The sequence below is a fragment of the Ornithodoros turicata genome, chromosome 1 (assembly GCF_037126465.1).
Source record: "Ornithodoros turicata isolate Travis chromosome 1, ASM3712646v1, whole genome shotgun sequence".
NCBI lineage: Eukaryota > Metazoa > Arthropoda > Arachnida > Ixodida > Argasidae > Ornithodoros > Ornithodoros turicata.
Genome location: NC_088201.1, coordinates 66,105,494 through 66,126,348, shown reverse-complemented (window position 1 = coordinate 66,126,348; position 20,855 = coordinate 66,105,494). Strand labels below are relative to the sequence as shown.

Genomic DNA, 20,855 nt, shown 5'->3' with positions numbered 1-20,855 from the left:
TGTGTCTTTATTTTACCCTATGATATCCAGAACACAATTATTCCTTTTTTAAGTAAACATTTGGTGCTTTCGTACCAAAAACAATGAAAAACACTGCATATTTAGAAGATTTTCAGTGCATAGTTGCATGCATATTTCGGCAGTTTTTAGCGCATATTTTCCCGCGCTCTAGTGATCACAATCAGTGGCGGGGGGGGGGGGCAATGAGGACTTTATATCGTAGAACATCAAGGGTCATGATTCATGAATGACTGGGCTTTACATAATCAATTATGTTAATCAGCAAAAACAATGATCTGGTGTGACTCATGGAATGTCAAAATGTCTTGCTGCCTTGGATGGCCAGACTTGTTTGCACTCAGATAAAATGGTTAAAAAGCAAGCGAGCTGGTGGCTAAGATCCATGACGAAAACCCGAGACTGGGAAAAAGACGAAAAACAGACGACACAACACAAAGTCCCAAACACAGCTAAAGTTTAATCGACAACCGCACACTTTTAACACATCAGGTGGGGGAGGAGGGACAGTCCAAAAGGCTCGCCAAAGCAGGGCCGAAGGTCACAGACGCTTTGCTGACACAGTTCCCAGCCCCCAAAATTGACAACGTTTCTCTAAAAAGCCTCCGGCTGAGGTCGGTCTCCCTGGCCTTGCACTGCTCATCGTCAGTGGTGAATCTTTTCTGCCACCGTGATCTGGGAGTAGCCAGGTTAAGCTGCATGTTTTAACTCACGAGAAACGAAGTGCAACCGACATCTAAAAAAAAAGAAAAAAAGATGAAGCCCTTCAGCTGTTTCCTGGACTTCTCTCGCTCGATTGCAGCGGTCAGCAACGCAAAAAACGACACCTTTTCACCAGAATTATCATATCCCGAGCGACACAACACGTCTGCGGCATGCAGAGATACGCAGCCGAAATCTGCTCACAGTCCAAGGATGCACGTGAATTTCAGAAAGTCTGTCTACACTGACAGAAGAAGAGGTGTTGCCCAGAGTTCGAGGTAACTCGTTACAAGTAACTCGTTACTGTAACTAAGTTCATTTTTTTTGGTAACTTGTAACTTAACTCGGTACTTTTGCGCCGTGGTAACTTTCAGAGGATTTCGTTCCTTTTTCAGGTAACTTTGCCAAAGTAACTTAAGTTAAGTTCCAAGTTACTTTTAACTGGCTTTTCACTCACGTCCACATATTTTCTTGCTGTCTCTCCGGTTCTCTCATGGCATTTTTTGCCATAAAACGTGACATTGAATCAATCAATGGCAGTATTTTGTTCAGGAAGTAAGAACCGCTGCCATTGAAATGAAGCTGAACCATTGTGCGCCCACAGGGAGCAAGATGCAAAGCGTTCGAATAGACCTCTACCAGAGAAACGTCATTGGTAGACACACTGAAATCGAAACAAACCGGAAGGAGAGGGCTGGTTTCCACGAATGGGCACTTGTTCGCTGCCTCCCATTGAAAGAAAAGCAGGACCGAGGGTCGTGTCCCTTTAAGGGACCATATCGTAATCCCCTCAAGACCATGGCTTTCGGGCGTGACCTTGTTCACCTCTAGCGTCGAGCGTAGTTCAATTCTACCAAATTTGTGGCGCCGTCGAACACTATGACGTTATTTGTTTACAAACAGGGAGATGCCTATTGTTGGACATAAACGAAAACGATCTAAGCGTGTTGCACTCCTCCGCAGGCAACTCAAGGTCTAACACAAATGCTCACGCACGCTGCACCTGTGTAATGCTATTTTGTGTCCGAAGTAACTTGGAAGTAACTCATTCTTTTTGTTAAGTAACTCAGTAACTACGAGTGACATTTCAGGCTGAGGAACTTCGTTATTAACTTAGTTACATTTTGCACACGGTAACTTAACTTGTAACGAGTTCTTTTTGACGGGTAACTTCTCAATCTATGGTGTTGCCCCGTATCAGCCGCCGTTTTCCCCAAGTACAGACGCGCGCGCCTCCGCACGGCGGCGGTTCGCCCTAGGCAAGCCTGACCTATTGTTCTCCGGCGGAGTTTCGTCACCAAGAAGAGTGTCAAACGATAGCAACCAACCGGCTTACTTCCAGGTAGCTTTCACACATAAGATCCTAGCTAACAATAGAGAGTTTTAGTATATCGTACGCTATCGCCTTTGCGTACGTAAGGGGTAGCGTTGATGGTTCTGCGCACGCCCATAACAGAAAGACAGCATCGCGCAATGCGCAGAACCACGAACGCTATCTGGTAAGTACGCTATCGCCTTTGCGTACGATGTACTAAAACTCTCTAATACCCAAGAACCGAACAACTGAGCTGCGAGTGATAGCTTTGTTACCGAGATAAAGTACAGCTTGCGCCAAAAGTCCACGGAACACGCGAGTGGCGTTTTTCTTCGCGCCGCGCCACCCTAGCGGCGGCCGGAAGTTGGCGGGAGCGGACAGGTCCATTCATTTTGAGGGGGGCGCAATGCATAACGCAGGCAGCGACCCACCGTGATACTGAACATGTATACTTTGTTGACCTGGTGCCGGAACGCTAGGGCATGCACCAGGCTTCAGTACAGCTCGACTGTGTCCACCATAAAAGGAGCATTGCTGAAAATGAGTGGAGCACATGAGGTCGTGTTTGCAGTCATTGTAGGATTTCACATTCACTTCCTCAAGTCGCTGGACCCATTTCGAATATCGTTTCGTATGTTGTTGTGGGAGCGTGTGAGGGCGACAAATTTTCATTAACAATATTACAGAAACAACAGAAGTAGTGCCCTCTTTATCATTATGTAGCACATGCATAATACATCTTCAAATGTGTAGGAAAAAGCTATAGGATCTCGAGCTGCAGGTGCATGCATCCCCATCGCAACAGAGCCTTCCCGAGTGGAGCTGTTCATGGGATGGTGCAGCATCTGCTTGGCATATTCCCAGAGTGAAAATATCTGAGTGCTTGTATTATCTTGAGGAAAATACAAGGTGCTCCTATATGTGTGTGTACTTGTATCTGAAATGCAATTATTTTCTTAGTAACTTGCACTGCTTCTTTCGGTACCCTTTCTCGGACGGTTGAACAAAAACATTGCAGATGGGATCAAACCAATATAAGTAACTGGGATAAGGTGGGTGCTAAGCTGCATGCTACCTTGCGGCATGTGCCCTCTAGTCAATGCTGCATGTGTTAGTAAAATATTTCTGATGTTGAAATTTATAAGTTTGCGTAAATGTTACAAAAATAAAGCTATGTTTGTATATATTGGCACTCTGATGTACAAAGCTGCACGGCAAGGGAAAGACAAACTTAATTCACTCAAAAACATAGTGGAAGAATTTCACACACATGAAAGTAGTTACTCAAAAGTACTTACTTTAGGAAAGATACTCCTGATCCCTTGTAGTTCTCTTTGATGCATTTATTGGGCAACAACAATAACAACTTTATTTTAAGATTATGAATGGGGAGTTCCATCGCCAGAGGCCAATGGGGAGTTTTATGTTTATGTTGCTGACTTCTGGAACTGAACGTCGAAGCTCTCGGATTTCGGCTCCATTTAAAGGCATCGGTAACCACGATATCTTTGAAATCGCCAATAAACTCACTAATTAAAGCTACGTTCACGCGTTTTATGGCTTGACAGGTTTGACAACCACGGAATAGAAACCGAAATCTAAGTAGGCTCGAGTTAGAAAGCTAGCTGGAGGCCAGTCTAAAAGAACACATCGGAACAATAAAACACACAGGATATGACCCCACTCTAGATTTAATCGCTTTTTATCACGTTTCACACGTCTTTGTTTGGTACACACAGTGACAAAACGACAAACATGAACCAAAACCATTGTTCAGATTTCCTCCGCCAAAACTAGCGGGCTCCGCCAGTTCTGGCCTGGCAACACGGGGACACCTAATGGCGGCTTCCTTAGTTTGACGGCAGTTTTGGATGAGCTCCGGTGACCTGACCTTGGTCACTCCACTACGACAACGACTTCTCTTCGAACTGGGGCTTCTAATGCTCACGCATTAAAACAAAAAGTAATCAGAAAGAAGGGAAGACAGCTGTCCTCTCTCCTTTCTCATGACGGGCGTTCCCACTCACTTTCCCCCTTAGGTACAGCAGTCCAGGTTTTATACGTTTGTGTTTTGTGTACCTGGCAGTTCATCTTATCTTTCCGTCACACGAAGAGGCTGACACGCCGTACGTGTAAATCTACTCCGGTTACCCTTTTACCTTGTGTTACTTGGAGACACCAGGATTATCATGGTTCGAGAAGACATCCAGGGGTCGGATTCGCAAAAAGCTCGTGCGACGGAATCTGTAGTAACTCCGTTGTACGGGAAAGTTACGACGAAGTGTAGATCCACGAAGGGCGCGCGTCTCAAAATCTTCGCAGCTTACGGCGGAATCCTGCGAGAGCTCCCGAGCAGTCTTACGAGGAAAGATGGCGGCGTATTTGGCAGCAGTGGACTTGGAGACGGCCAAAAAAACTCCGTAATACGCGCCCACGCATTGCACTTTGCCACTGAACCTTCGAGACCATCCCCGAAGCGTCAATGGCGCACTTTTTTGCTTGATAACCTTCAACAAATGCTTCAATTTTGTGCTCCGTAAAATCGGGCCGCAGAGATTTTTCAAGCATCCCGTACACCCCGCTTGGCAGCGAATTGTCATGAAGTTTCTCGTTGAATGAAGGCGTAAAGTCATCTGAAATTCACAGAAGACTTCAAGCTCAGTACGGCCACGATACACTTAGCTGCAGCAAAGCGTTTGAGTGGTGCAAACGGATCCGAGGCGGCCGTACATCAGTGTAGGACGATCCCGGCCGGGGCGGCTCAGAGCCCGGTGTCAGAATTCCTGAGAACATCCAACTTATGGAGCGCATGATCCTCAAGGACCGACGGATAACATGTCTCGAACTGGCTTGAAAGACGGACCTGCGCTTAGGTTTTCAGTGATTTGATTGATTCAGTGAAAAGTAAAAATTATGGTTTCTAAAAATACAATACGTGTAGTTTAATATACAGGATGTGTGCCTATAACTGCAGTGGCTCATAGGTACATGTGGAAATGCCACTGGAGTTTGTGGAGTGTGTGGAGAGCCACACACCCTGTACTGTGACTGGTTACCAATTTGCCTAACTATATTTTATATACTTCTGTGTAGACAATGCAGATACACTGCGTATCGCCAGTTTGCAAGGTGGGTTTGGCACAAGCTTGGGAAAACAAGAGGATGGTCATCCCAGCTTGTGCAGTGAACAGGATCTCGCAAGCCCGCCGCGCAGAAAGTGCCACAGGCTTGAAGTACCCAAGATACTACCTGGAGGTACCTCTTCGCACAGCTTATCTATCGCATTTAGAATAATTCAGTATCTGTATTTTAGTATGATTCCTAGCCATGCAGGACGATGCATGGCAATGAGTTCAATATGTTGTGTTGAAACACAACACTAAAGTCCTTTTTAATGAGTCTTGCGGGACGATAGATGATCTCTCCTTTCGTGACATTGTGTACCGTTGCTACCAATCTTGACAAGATACCAACAGTATCTTGAGCAAAAATTTCCTCCCAAAATATTTTCAACCTCATTAACAAACACAATCTCACAGTCCCTGAGCATGATGTGACATTTATACAAAAGTTTAGGAAGGATGAACTTTACTGAACAATTGGGCCTACCATTTGGGGAGAGTGTTAACAGTACCCTTTTTCCATGTGCTAACACCTGCATGAGTATTCAATAGCAACTTAGGTGCAAGTAATCATTCCCCGAGCAGCTCTCCAGTAACTGTAATGAATAACTCTCTCTTGGAAAACAACTTGCATGGTGAATACCAACCGGCGACAGCTAGGGCGACACGACAAGTTTCTCAATTTAGACTGATAAACAGGTAATTGTAAAGTAGCTGTAACAACAGCTAGTAGTTTTACTTCAGAATTTCGTGTTTGTCTCTCCAGTTTCAGAAACATGGGACATCTTTGTTCCCTACCTGCCACAGGCTGGCATTCACCATGAAAGTTGTTCTCCAAGAAAGAGTTATTAATTGCGGTTACTGGTGAACTGCTTGGTAAGTCATTACTTGTAACTAAGTTACTTTGCAATATCTATGCACTTTTATATGCAACTTTTGTCAGTAAGGTGGGGGTCAGTACATCTGCCCCCATCTCTCAATTTTTGTCTGCACAGTGCTTAATTGACCCCACGTAGTGTAGCATACTGTCCAATGCCGAATCCACCTCTTGGAAAACTTAACTTTTGTTGTACTTACTAAACTAAAGACTGCCGCTGCTGCTGTACTTACTGCCCTGGTGGCAGTAAGTACAGCAGTTTCGAAGCCTTGTGGATACTTAAAACAAACTGATGTTTTACAATGGTGCACAAGAAATGCCCAAGAAAAGAAATTGCCTGATGCATTATGTAAGGCACATTTTCTAGGAAATGAAAATGTTACTCGTGCCGTAAATCGTTGTATAAGGTTGTTTACACATCATTTGGTGATAGTCCGGCCCTGCTACAGCTGGTCCCGTCATGAAGCACTGAAACAGGAGTAAACCTTTTGCGAACGAATTGTTTTGAGTTGCTGAAGTTGCTTCAGGCAATGCCTCCCGAACTTGAAGTCAGCGTCATAGTGCATCTCGTGAACTTGAAAAGAGGGACAGGGGCAGTTAATGGTGGCAGCATGAAATTTTAATGAGGCTAGTTTGGCCGACAAGCGAGCGTAAAGCACAATGTCAAAAGCCTTTGCAAAATAAAAAGTATTAAATCTATGTGGACCCGTATTCAAGACAGTTTTAAATGTTGTGAATGAATTCCACTACGTTAATTTGGCCTGAGTACCCTTTTCTAAAACCATACTGGTATTTGAAAACGAAATTGATAGACTCGAGATGGTTAACAATGTGCTAATATATGATGTTCTCCGTTTGTTTACAGGGGACACTAAATTGTTGAGCTGGTCGGTAGATTGAAGGAACACCGTTGTCGCCTCTTCTGAAGGCAGGAATTAGCTTGATACCTATGTCCTCGACACATACCAAGCACTTTTCCCACAGATTAACGCATCTTCGTGCCACGACTTTCACCTTCGAGTGTTCATCACTGTTGAGTGGTCTGTCATGCTTGTAACACAAACCTCCATTGAAATGCGGGTGCATAAGGCATGCTCTGAAACAAAACTGTTTGGTAATAGTTCCCTTAATATTTCCTAAAACAAACCTCACAGTGACTATTCTTCCGAAACAAAAACAACTCCAGAACGAAAGCAAAAAATATATCTGGCCATAGCATAGCATCCAACGGAAACCTGGCACTTCAATTGTACAATGGCAGTTGAAGAAAAGGCAGAAGCAATTGTTGGCATGGTGTCGGGGGGGGGGGGGTATATTCCTTAGACCAAAGGTAAAAGAAACGGGGCAAAAAAGGTCAGCCAAACGAGATGTCGGCTTGCTATTCCGCAAATGAAAAAAAAAATGAAAGAAGAATAAAATGGCCTGGTGTCAAGTTGGCCACACTAGGTACCACTAGGTTGCTGTAGGTGTCGAATAATACTGTACGCTAGATATGCTATAGTATCAAAAGTACGATGATGTACCATACATTCAGTATGTAGTGTGGATAAGCGAAACCAATGTAGCACATACTTACATTTCAAACTTTCGTGCAAAGAGGCAGTTCAGGTCTGTCGGAGTTGTTAGACTCGATACGCAGCCAGTAAGCGCAGTGTGGAATGACTGTCTCATCATTCGAAAGCAGAGGTGCAGCCACCACGACCATCCACCATCTCAATGCTCCAGAGCGGCATCGCCTAGTAAGAAACCGAAAGCGTTACATATAAAGCATAGCTGAGTTTATAAAGCGGAGGGTTCTGTGGGATGTATAAGAAAGCATACCTCCTACACTGCAGCTACAAATCTCACTAGGGCACTCTGTCTATGCACTCCTAACTTGCGTGCACTACAATGATCAGGGGCCCTATTCTCGTCAAAGTAATCGAGGTCGATGTGAACATGTGATGTCAGAACAGAAGTCAGTGTCACGCGCCCTCAACCATAGTCGAGCTCTTGACCTTGCAATCTTTGTGATAAACCATGAAGGGTGCAGGTGGTGCAGGATCAAGTGCTCAACAATTGGTTAAGGGCGCGTGACATACACCTCTGTTCTTCACGCCTTATTCACGTAGCGACCAGTGATAGGCGAAACACAAAGTAATCCAGGTCGCTTACTTTGACGAGAATAGGTTCCTAGATACGCTTGCATGGTTTTCAGTACGTAGACTTGGAACTGAAAAATAAATATACTAACCTTGTTAAAGCTCCCTTTCATTTAGGATCGCACGAGAGCACACTTGGTTTGCACGCAAAGTTTGCACTGCATCATCAGGCCCCGATACTCCTTTGAGAGGCAGCAGAGAGAATTTCGCTGAGACGAGTGTAACGGCGTTGCAGTTCGTTGCTTCGCAGCATATCAATAACAGTACGCCGCAATGATAGGTGAACCGTTCAAAATATGGCGAACAACATGCTCGAAAATTCTTCAGACAACTCCAACACCATGACAGCCATGACAGCTGGCCGGATACGGAACCATACGGAACATTGTGCCCAAATTGAAAGGCAATCGTAAAACCTACTGCAGGTGTTAAATGCAGGGTATGTTTTTCTTTTTGAGACTCTGTAACAAAGACATATTGACATACAAATGTCATTTCATGAAGGGAATTGACATGGTGTTGCGTGGCCACGTGACACGTTTGAGCCAATTGTGGGTGTTGTCAGTGGCCCTCCTGTCGACGTCATTTTGTTGGGGGCCCGGATGGGTATTCTATATAAACGTACGTTTTCTGAGTTTGACGCTAGGCGTGCTGCACTCGGATGAAGTCGAATGTTTAAATTCGAATTTAGAGAAACTGTGGGGTTTTAATGCATGAATTTTCGCACGGAGAGCCCTTTTTGGGTGCTTGATCGACTGCAAGTACGAAAGAGCTCCCACAGCTTCTGGTCAGATTTCCTTTAAAGGGCCTATCGCATCCAGAGACATGGGCAGGAAATGGTTACGAGAATGCTTGGCATCATTCGACAATCGATTTCACTGATTTTCATTGCTGAGAAATGTTTGGGTTTTAAATAAACGAGCTTTTTCGATCAGCGAAACCTCCGATGACATCATTGTGACGTAGGAGCCAACAGGACCAATGCCAGGGCGGTGCGCCGCCGGCGCCGTTCCCCCATTTTCTCTTGTAGACATCGTCTGCTTTGAAGATGGCGTTGTGCATGGCTACGTGTATGAAACAACCTATTTCTTCGAAAGTGCTGTGAATTTCGCTCAGTGGTGAAACTGCAACGTGTTGCTGAGTTCGGGAACGCATCATGGTGTTTCTGACGGCAAAAAATCGTCTGGGGCGAACCAGAAATGACATTTCACGAGCCCAACGACAGGGACGCCAAACGGCAGTTGGAAGCAGCAATCGCCGGCAGGCTTCTTGTCGTGGCAGAAGAATTGCACGTTCGGCACGTTTGTTCCTCGCATTTTGCTGACGAAGCGTACACTCTAAATACGGCACCCGATACGTACCGCATGAAAAGTGGGATCACTAGACGGTCGTGTCCGGCGTGATCCCTGCCTTACCGCCGTAGCGGGAACGTCATCTGTTTTGTGTAAAACCTTGCGCCACGATTTCTCAGAGCCGCAGCGTAGGTGATACATCGCTATGTACGGAAAAACCTCCGGCTACACGACCACAAATGGCGCTGCAGAATACGGTTCGGAATGCCCCCAAACGTCGTGAAACAGGTCCGTAGACGACCTGTGCCCCCTACGTCGTTGATAACGTAACGTCGCCGCGCAAAGCATACTGATCGGCACTATCAGCTTCGTCAGCCTATCAGCCGACGCGTTTCCCCCCCTTCTTGCCCTCCACAGCAAGATATCACCTCGAACCAGTCTTCTCGTGGCGTCACATGTTTGTAAACAGAGGCTGCGTTCCAATACCTCGCGCCCGCGAAGCCGCCTGACTAGGCAGCTGAGTAGACCCCTTTGCTTGTCACTATTGGAACAGGCTTGCCTAGCCGAGGCGCCTGTGGCGCCATCTCGTTGCTCACGCAAGAAATGCGTACGGCGCAAGCGCAGCAGGACTCTAATGCGCTAAGTTTGTAGGACATCGTGCATAAACTGTCACCTTCACAACTAAAAAGAGAACCTAGGTGTTCATATCACTTGGCATATCATCGCTTACGTCTGCGTGATACGTGAAGATACACAGATACACGGTCTCTGAGATACACAGACTACATACGCGGTGTGAGAGCTGCCTTTGCGAAGACTAGGGTTCCACCGGCCAATATTGTACCGAGCACTGCCAGGAGGCAGTCGTGTGAGTTACCGCTGTGGATACCCGTCCTCTGTCCAGGTTGGAATCCCAGCCTCTGAAGACCAGCACCCACTCGATGACCTACGTCTTCTAGCTCGCTGTACGTAAACGTTGATCCAGTTGCGTAGTCAACCTTGGAAAATTTAAAAAAGGGAAGAATAACTAAAGGTTCGGTTATGTATGCAACGAACATTCATTCGTGGCCAAAAAGCAGGCATGTTCACCCACAACTGCCTTCTCTAACTGTTATGCAACGTGTTAGTTTGAAAAAAAAAGTAGCACACTAATAAGAATAATACTGATAATAATAATACAGCAGGAACATAAACAATAACATACACCTAAACAGACACGTCTAAGTCGGAAGGCTTGTGGCACAGGGCCTGGAGCAGTCAGCGACGTGTCACATACAGATCCAAGGAGTCATAGGTCAACAAATATGACACAGATAAATCCACAAATAGTGTAAACGAACGGAACAACAATCAAAGCGACAAAAACTATAACTACAAAGCCAGGAGAACGCAGAAGAGGAAAACAAACAAAAAGAAAAGGTAAGCAAAGAGGTAAATAAAGAGGGGGTGAAATATCGATTTGCAGAAAGGTCTCAGTTCATATAATGAAGTTTCCGTAATGCTTTTTTAACAGCCGCTGATAACAGCCGCCTCTTTCTACCATAGATTGAGAAGTTACCTGTCAAAAAGAACGCGTTACAAGTTAAGTTACCGTGTGCAAAATGTAACTAAGTTAATAACGAAGTTCTTCAGCCTGAAATGTAACTCGCAGTTACTGAGTTACTTAAAAATAGAGAACGAGTTACTTCCAAGTTACTTCGGACACAAAATAGCATTACGCAGGTGCAGCGCGTGTGAGCAGTTGAGTTAGACCTTGAGTTGCCTGCGGAGGAGAGCAACACGCTTAGATCGTTTTCGTTTATGTCCAACAATAGACCTCTCCCTGTTTGTAAACAAATGACGTCATAGTGTTCGACAGCGCCAAACTTTGGTAGAATTGAACTACGCTCGAAGCTAGAGGTGAACAAGGTCGCGTCCAAGAGCCACGGTCTAGAGGGGATTGCGATATGGTCCCTTAAAGGGACGCGACCCTCGGTCCTACTTTTCTTTCAATGGGAGGCAGCGAACAAAAGCCCGTTCGTGGAACCCAGCCCTCTCCTTCCGATTTGTTTCGGTTTCAGTCTGTCTATGTCATGATGACGTTTCTCCGGTAGAGGTCTATTCGAACGCTTTGCATCTTACTCCCTGTGGGCGCACAATGGTTCAGCTTCATGGCAGCGGTTCTTACTTCCTGAATAAAATACTGTAATTGATTGTATATCACGTTTTATGGCAAAAAAAAAAAAAATGCCATGAAGGAACCGGAGAGAAAGCAAGAAAATATGTGGACGTGAGTGAAAATCGAGTTAAAAGTAACTTGGAACTTAACTTAAGTTACTTTGGCAAAGTTACCTAAAAAAGGAAGGAGTTCCTCTGAAAGTTACCACGGCGCAAAAGTACCGAGTTAAGTTACAGGTTACCAAAAAAAGGAACTTAGTTACAGTAATGAGTTACTTGTAACGAGTTACCTCGAACTATGCTTTTTACGTCAACGACACAATCAACCATTTTCGCTTTCTCATCGACACTGGCGCTGGAGTCAGTATTATTCCACCCTATTCTTCGGACTGTCATAGCACTTCTCAGCATTCATTGCAAGCTGTAAATTCTTCACCAATAAAATGTTTCGGTGAGCACCCCTTCACCCTGGACTTGGGCCTGCGTTGGAACTTTCAATGGATCTTCATCATAGCCGACGTCTCTGATGCCATCATCGGTGCTTTCTCAGGCACTTTGATTTGATGTTCGACGTGAAGAGACGCCGTCTCATTGATAACAGCACTGGCCTGTCTGTCCTCGGAATTCGTGCCTTCTGTAACCGCACTGGCTCTGTGCGCCTTCTGTAACCGCCCATCGGCACCTGTGCAGTTCCGTGACATCCTTAACGATTTCCCCGACATCGTCCATTTGAACCTACAGATGCACCCCCTCTCCATACCACCACGCACCACGTCCTCACCAAAGGCCCCCGGCGCATGCCAGACCTCGCCGACTACCGCCTGGCTGCCTTGCGATCAGGGCTGGGCAGCATTACAAATACATTGTATTATAATACCGTTACTGTAATACTTTAGAGTATTTGTATTACGTATTATAATACAAAAAATTCGAGTATTACTTGCATTGTATTACTGCAAAACTCGTAATACTTATGACCTGTCCTGCCTGAGGTGATGGGTCTTACTCTTGCACGTGTATGCTTTCGGTACCATTCCAATCCTACGAACACGACCTAGTTCTGCCAACAGAGGATCACACTTCAACGTGCAACAAAGGGACGATTACAGGAGCTGGCTGACTCAAATTTCTGAGAAACTTCTCCACTCTGGGTGAACAACCCGGAGGCCTTAGGGGGTGATATCATAGAATGGAGCCAGGGCAGTGCGTCAGAAAGTAAGGCAGAAAAAAGGGGATTATAGACACGCACACCTGCGTCCCGCGAGAGAGTGCCCTGAGAGCTGTCAGTTAGTCACTTCGTCGTGATCTTTTGTCATTTTTTTCCTGGACTCTCCAGGGTTAACCCGTAAAGTACTTGTCGTTCCAGGAAGGCACGTAGCCTAAATGTGAACAACCTGACCACTGTGCTCTTGGTTCCTGGTTTAAGTCACAGGCACAATGTCTTCCATAGAATGCAGTGTTCCTTGTTACAGCTACGCATGGTATAAATTCTGCATCGGGTTGACCGTCTCGGCAGTTTCTACTCAGACCAAACAGGCGATCGTTAGAAGATGGCGTATTTGAAAAGATGCTTCTTCTTAAGTGCAATCAACTGCAATAAACCTGCGGTGACCGAACCGGTGGCTTCAGAAATATGTCTGAGATTCCTTTTCTAATAACTGTCTGCCACGGCACAAAAGTATTACTAGTATTACTTGAGTAATACAGGGAAGTAATAGTATTATGTATTATAATACTTGAAAATAAAATGTATTATGTATTAGTATTATAATACCATTTTTTAGCAAGTATTATGTATTTGTATTATAATACAAATTTTGACTATTCCTGCCCAGTCCTGCTTGCGATCGCTCGTCGCGAGTTCAACCATCTCCTCGCCTTGGGGTACATTCGTCCGTCCAGCAGCCCATGGGCTTCTGCATTGCATATTGTGCTCCAAAAGGACCCGGGAGATTGGTAATCATGTGGTAATTATCGGGCGCTCAGTGCTGTCACCATACCCGACCGTTACCATTTACCACATCTTCACGACTTCGCCGCAAACCTCCATGGCGCCTCACACTTTTCCAAGATCTAGTCAAGACTTACCACCGAATTCCCATGGAGCCCAGTGACATTCTGAGGACCGCAATAACGACTCCGTTCAGCCTCTTCGAATACATTCGAACGCCCTTCGGCCCCCACAACGCTGCTCAAACTTTCCAGTGATTCATTCACGAGGTCCTTCGCGGTCTGCCTTATTGTTTCGCATACCTCGACGATATTCTGGTGGCTACTTCTACTCTCCCGAGGAACACGCCGAACATCTTCGCCACTTGTTCCAGCGTCTACGCCAACATGGCATAGTCATCAATCCTGCTAAGTGGGAACTCGGTGTTCCTTCCCTCACTCTCCTCGGCCATCGCATTGACTGTTGTGGCATCACCCCTCTGCGCCAGCAGGTTGACGGCATTGACCGCTTTCCCCGCCCCACCACACGGCGGAAGCTTCGCGAATTTCTGGGCTTAGTGAATTTTCACCGCCGGTTCGTACCCCACTGCGCGCACACCATTAAGGCGCTCTGTCATTTGCTTGCTGGTCCTGGCGGTCCGTCCAAAACCATCGAGTGGATGCCATCCGCTGAACAAGCTTTCGAGAAGATAAAGCAGGACATCGCCTCCGGCTCACACTTGGCTCATCCCATCTCAGACTCGTCACTCGCACTCTTCGTGGATGCTTCTTCAGAAGCCGTTGGGGCCGCTCTGCACCAGCTGGGTCCGCAGGACCGGTTAAGCGTGAACCGCATGGCCCGAAAAGTGTCCGAATTCTTTCCGAACCGAATTCGGGACCGAACTTTTTTCGGAAGACAGAATTCCGGACCGAGTTCGGCCCGATCTGGCCACGCCAGATTTCTCCTCCGAAATGGGAAGTGTCGTCAACCGAAAAACCGACAGGCAGCCAATGATTGGTCAACCGGAAAGGGAATCATGGCAGCCATAGCAACAGCGGCGGCTTATAAACAAGAGCACATGTGCCGGCCATGCATTGACGTTGACAGACCACAGCATGGCTCCTGTTCGCAAATCTGCGAAACTCGAATTCAACGAAAAACTTATTCACGAGATGGAAAAGCGGAAGCCACTGTGGGAAGTGTGTTCGGCGCGGTATAAAAACGCAACGTTAAAGCATCACCTCTGGAATGAGGTAGCCGCTGTGCTGGAGGTCCCCGGTAAGTGCTGCTGGTGTTATGCATGTTTTGCCTTTGTTACGATTCGATACCATTTTTCGAACAAAAAATTCATTTTATTTTTCAGTTGATGACTGTCGCAAACGGTGGGAGGGCCTCCGCGATACCTTCAAGCGCCATTTTAAGACGTTCAAAACGAGCGGGCGCAGTGGAGACGGTGCCGACGATGCAGTGGCCATCACATGGCCATTTTTCAAAACCTTGTTATTTTTGAAAGATTCTGTAGAACTCCGAAGGTTAGTAGCTCACCTGTCACTCACTTTGGTGGCAGCCAATATTTGAACAGTGGCAGTGTTCAACGAACAAGTTTTTTAGTACATATTACACATATTTCTGCTGCATTCCATCCAGTTCTTGATGTGCATTATGAATTGCCTTTGTTCTGAGCTAGTTTTATCGTGTGCTGTGAAATAGCAGAAAAATAGTTTTTGCAGAAAGTAAACAACAGCGGGAACTCTGAATACTATTGCTCACTGCATGGCCATTGCACTACTAACTAAAATTTTATGCATCTCAGTAATTTTACGTTTCAGAGGCAGCGGAAATTGTCCAGCCCCAGAAGCACAGACACTGCAGCTGGACTTCACACAGCCACAGATGACCCCCGATTCCAGCTCTTCTGTGTCTGCTGCTGAGACAATATTCAGGGACATGTATTCGTATAATGAAAGCCAAGACGACGATGACATTGATGAGTTAGTGGGGATGCAGCCACAAAGACGGAATGAACCACACATCACAACCGACCCTTCGCTTGTAACCTGTGCATCTCGCACACCAGTGACAAAAAAGCGTCGCAAGCCATATGACAGGGAAATTGAACGCCTTGATATGCTTTTGACGCATAAGCCGGATGCGGAGGAGTATTTTGGGCACGTGATGGCTGACCATTTAAGAAAGTGTCCAGCACATCTCAGAGGGCGAATGCAGGTCGACCTCCTGAGATTAGCGGTGTCATATTCAAGCCAGCAAAACAGCTAACCCAGTGAATTTATTGTGTAGCAATAAATTATAAGATTTTAAAAGCCACTCTCTCTGCATTTTCAATTTCCATTTTAGTCATACAGCCGAGTTCATGAATAAGCCTAGGCTCAAACGAGTGGAGGAAAGTGCAGCGCTCCTCCACCCGAAGAGCCCTAGGTTTCATGAACCCATTTCGGGGATTCCTTCTACTAGGTTGAGAAACCATGCTCAAATTGCCACATTCAAAAACAGCTTTAATGCTGGGGTCCATTTCGTACACCGGGTATTTTCCACTGCTATGGCACAGAGCCTTCCTCAGTCATCAGGTACGCGGCTATAGTGTTTCGGAGGGCAACCGCAGCACTGCTACTGTTGCGGGCATGGGACGATTCCAGCTCGGATACGCTCGAGCTCCGCTGCATTTCTTGGCGCCACCTGCCTTCACAGAAGTTCCCCGCTCTGTCTTCACTGTCCACCAGGTCAAGAGGGCAGTACAAAGTCTCAGATCCAATGTGTGTGCACAAAAAGTTGTGCAGCATACAAGAAGCTTTCACAACATTGTCAACGTTGCTCGGGTCCAGTTTGAGAGGTGATCTAAATATCCTCAAACCGTGCCACGAGTATCCCGAATGCATTCTCCACACAACGTCTGTAAAGGGTGAAAAAGTATGGTATTTTGATATATGCTTATAATGTTGCATTATTTTTGGCTGTAATGACGATGATTCTGGTTTCAATAATATGAAAGCAACAAGGCCAAAAATATACTGGGTGTATCTTGCTCGACTCAACCTGTAGTTGAAGATGGTGGTGACCTCACTACTGGATTTCCCGGGGAAGGGCCTCATCAAGTCTTTCCGCAATTGAAAGGCTTCGTCCCCAACGAAGACGTGTTCTGTTAATGTTGTTGTGCCGGGCAGGAAAGTTGGCCCAGGCAATCCAAGAGTGTTGGTGTCCAACCGCTATCCAAAAGCAGAATTTTTGAGGACACCCCCATCACTTGTGCATCCCGATGCACCTACATCTATGAAGACAAACTTGTATCGGCTGTCGGCAACTGCCATCAGGACTACAGAGAACGTTTTCTGAAATAGACGTGGGGCGAGATATTATAACATAACATATATACATAACACGTTACAGAATATATTAACATGTTACTATTGCTGAAGTTTATTAATGTGAGAGCATTAATAAACAATAGCATTATAATACAATACAAGACAGCAATTAATAAGCAACAGCATTTTTTTTATTACCCTTGTGGAAATGAAGACTGGCTGGTAAAGTATATAGCACTGAACATGTGCGCTACGTGAAGTAATCATAAGACAGCTACGGGTATTATTTGGCTAGAGCTACATGCATACTATATAGAAACGACATCTTGCTTCGTGCCTGAAGCAACTGGAGGTCACTGGGGATGACACTTTTGATGTTGTGATCGCGATACCAAACTATATAACCAAACACCCATGCACTGGCAGATGAAACTCGTGGCCATTTTCACGTCGTCATCGTCGCCTTCCTGTCTTGCTGCTTAGAGTGATCGGAAGCAGTGATCGAAAGCTCAGCTTCCGCGACGTCACGGTTGAATGAAGCAAAGCGCTATATGTGGGAACTGGCCTTAAGGATACACCGCAATAACGTCTGCAACTTTAGCACAACAGCATTTTCCTATTGTTCCTTACGACCCTTTACCTCCCTACTGGTGAGTAATCGAACACTCCAAAGCGACTAATACTATATGTGGCAAGGCTGCACTCCCCAAAAAGTCCCCCTTTTTTAAAGAGTGTATCAACACCAATGTGGACAAAAATGTGCAAAATATGCAAACAGTGTAAATAAGTGGAAAAGTATGCTCTTATGTGTCTACAAAAAGCTACAAGCTGTGTGTAAGTACCTTGTAGTTAAAAAACGGACTCCCACTCTTCTTTGGGCATTCTATCTGTATGTGCTTGCCATCGACGGCACCTACACATGCTGGAAACTGCCAACGTTGCCAGTAGTCATCCGCTATTTTCCTCCATTCGTCTTCGGTGGGAGGCTGGAAAACCAATACCATACATATGAGATTAGATGCCAAGCCATGAAAGTACAGGAACATAAACAACTATCCAGACGACTGCATGCATAAACAAGCATCTTCACTTGTCTTCGAGGAATTGTTGATTTGCGTGTTACCTTCATGTATAATGGTGAGAGGGTATCCCAAATCACCTGGCACGTGAGATAGATCGCCTCACGAGCTGTTTCCACCCCGACCCTGAAGCTGAGAGCAATATCCTGTATTGGGTCGCCAGAGGAGAGGTACCTGCGTGTTTTCATGTACATCATTTGTTTTTATTGCGTTGAAATGCAGCATTTTGACACTGAGGCCAGTATCTTCATTTCACATTACCTTAGTGTCATGGCGAGGCGCTCGCCGGAAGAAACTGGCTCCCTCACGCAATGCTGCTTGGTGAGCTGTGCCCTGACCATCTCGTGGAGCTGGTCAAACAGCTCGGGAGTCATCCTGTAGAACTTAAAGAAAAGCTCCGGGTTTGTCTCTCTCATGGTTTTCATCTGTAAAGCGTAGAGGGAGGATTTTATCTCTGTCATGAGCACAACAAACAAGACAACGTACCGCAGTGAAGTACTCGCTTTCGTCTTTCCTGTTTCTCCGTACAGGGCGGACCCACGAAGAGCGGTACACGCGCTGCCGTTGCTTTAAGGCGGGGTCCCATAGCCTCGATTTGAGCAGCAGCAGCAGAGCAACAGCAGCGGAGCAGCAGAGCTGCAGCGACACGAGCGGTCCCATAGCACTGGGCGAGAGCAGCAGCGCTGCCGAGCTGCAGAAATTCCCTGCTGCTCTCGTATCCGAATTTTTGGTTGCTGTGCTGCCCTGTTGCTCTGCAGCCTGAGCAGCCGGTCTCGAAAGCCAATCAGGAGGCTGGTTGGTATTGTTTTCGTTCGACGGTGTTTAGGGTTAGCAGGGCGGTGAGTGACGGCAGAAGGTTTGTTTCTGGTTGTTCTGTGATTTGATTCTGAAGACCTGGATACGCTTGTGATTGCCAGTAGTTTGGAGCGAGTGTTCAATCATCGGGACTGCGTGAAGTGCGCTTTCAGGACATAATTCAGTTCATAAAGTTCAATAAAGTGTTCGACCGAACCTACGTGATACATATGTTGCGTACCAGTTGTAGCTACATGTTCGCTTGTTTTCTGGAAAGTACTTCAAAACCCGTGACCTGATAACGTACAAGCAAATTACTTTCACGTCCATGCCGTGTGAAAACCAAACCGAACAAATTTCTTGTGGTCGGTATTCCAAGACCTTGCTAGGTGGTTGTAAATGAAACTGACCCTTGAAAAGGGTAGAGGAGATAGACAACGTTCAGACAACAAAAAAAGGTTCGATAGAGATAGATAATGAACCCATTCCTTGTGAAAACAGGCAGAAAGCAGTGAGTACTAGCAGAAGGGGCCTTTGTTTTCGTTAGACAGTTTTATTTCACTAAGAGCAACGTACGCATTTGACAGTTACCGTAAATCAAAATGTCGAATACTATAGTAACGAGGCAATATTTATACGACAAGATCCCGTAGAAGAATCTCCACACAACACAGCAAGGACTGTTCTGCACAGCACAGCAGTAGGACGAACCTACGTTGAATGTCATGAAACTGACTACACATCAACGAAGAGTCAGGTAATACGAGGCTCAGACCACCACCACACTCATCTCAAAGTTCACTTATGAGCTCCAAATCCACAATATATCTCTCACACAAACGCCTTTCACCTAGGATTGCGTTCCTAGGTGTGTGCACTAAAAGGCTTAGCCCTTAGCCGCTGCGTACGCCTTCGGAATGTGCGAAATGTAAACAATGACACAGTTGCCAACACGTTTTGTGTTTCCTAAGCCGCTGCTGCCGCTAATTCAAAACGAAGCTATGGGACGCCTCCAGCAGCAGAGCAGCGGCAGCAGAAAGCTGCTCTGCTGCCATGTTGCCGTGTTGCTGCTGCCGCACCGCTGCTGCTTTGCTGCTGCTGCTCGCATAAAGCTATGGGACCCGGCCCTTAGAAGCAAGATTTCCCTCAGCAGCAGCAACCGTCGTCTTCTCTCCATGGTCGTCGAACAACACGAAGCGAGAAATCGGTATTTGGAAGAATAATCGCAAATTCGCAATGCAAAGTTAGGTAAACGCGAACGCAGTAATCGAGAACGATGAAGAGGGCAACTGGTCGCGCCGCAGTTTCGCATCTGGAAAGTTCTATTCATATTTTCGAGCTTACCAAGCGTAGTACGGCGATGCAGGAAATTTAACACAGCATAAAAACTCATTTAAGGAGGAATACGCAAAAACACTGTCGAAGTAAGCGCATACACAATATATGTAATGAGACAGATACTGCACATGAACTTAGCAACCACGATAGTTTTCGGCCGAATTTCGGCGTGCACTTCGCCTCCATCTGGGTGGGGCACGAAAAAAGTTCGGCTCCGAATTCAGTTCGTCCCGTTTTCGGCGAGTTTTTCGGGCCATGCGGTTCACCCTTTACAACTGCTGGGTTTCTTTTCCAAACCCATCAAGACCGCCGAAGCACGGTACAGCGCTTTCGACGCGAGCTGTTGGCCGTGTGCCTGGCTATCAAACATTTCCGCCACCTTCTCGAGGGACGCCAGTTCGTCGTGTACAGTGACCACAAACCTCTCGCCTACGCAATCACGTCTGCCTCTGGTTCTCACTCGACTCGAGAAATCCGTCACCTCACCTACATTGCCGAATTTATGAACGACATCAGGCATATTCCTGGTATCGCTAACGTCGTTGCGGACTCTCTCTCTCGAGCTCACATTGTTGGCCTGGCCCACAATCTACCTTGCCTGCCTGCCGTTCTTCAGTCATCGCTGTACCTCGACATCCACAAGCCCCCTTATCCCGGAACCTTGAGGCTTTTGTTATGCGACACTTCTGGCGGCAAAACCGCGACCTCTTGTTCCCCATGACTTACATCGCCACATCTTCAACCGCATACCGGAATGATGGCGGTAGTG

The 20,855-nt window shown here is 46.3% G+C and overlaps 2 protein-coding genes across 2 annotated transcripts in view; both read right to left on the bottom strand.

The window, feature by feature from the left end:
• Positions 1 to 20,855, bottom strand: part of LOC135378346 (luciferin 4-monooxygenase-like) — a 112,146-nt gene that overhangs the window by 68,144 nt on the left and 23,147 nt on the right. Inside the window, exon 2 of the mRNA XM_064611363.1 lies at positions 10,258 to 10,465. Within this exon, the coding sequence (XP_064467433.1) occupies positions 10,258 to 10,465 (208 nt within the window). The remainder of the gene's footprint in view (positions 1 to 10,257; positions 10,466 to 20,855) is intronic.
• Positions 16,110 to 18,343, bottom strand: LOC135378481 (uncharacterized). Its single transcript, XM_064611534.1, has 5 exons — positions 18,215 to 18,343; positions 17,998 to 18,127; positions 17,717 to 17,860; positions 16,814 to 16,898; positions 16,110 to 16,462 (listed from the first exon to the last, which is right to left on the bottom strand). The coding sequence occupies exons 1-5, from the start codon at positions 18,325 to 18,327 to the stop codon at positions 16,110 to 16,112; spliced, it is 825 nt and encodes a 274-aa protein (XP_064467604.1). The 5' UTR covers positions 18,328 to 18,343.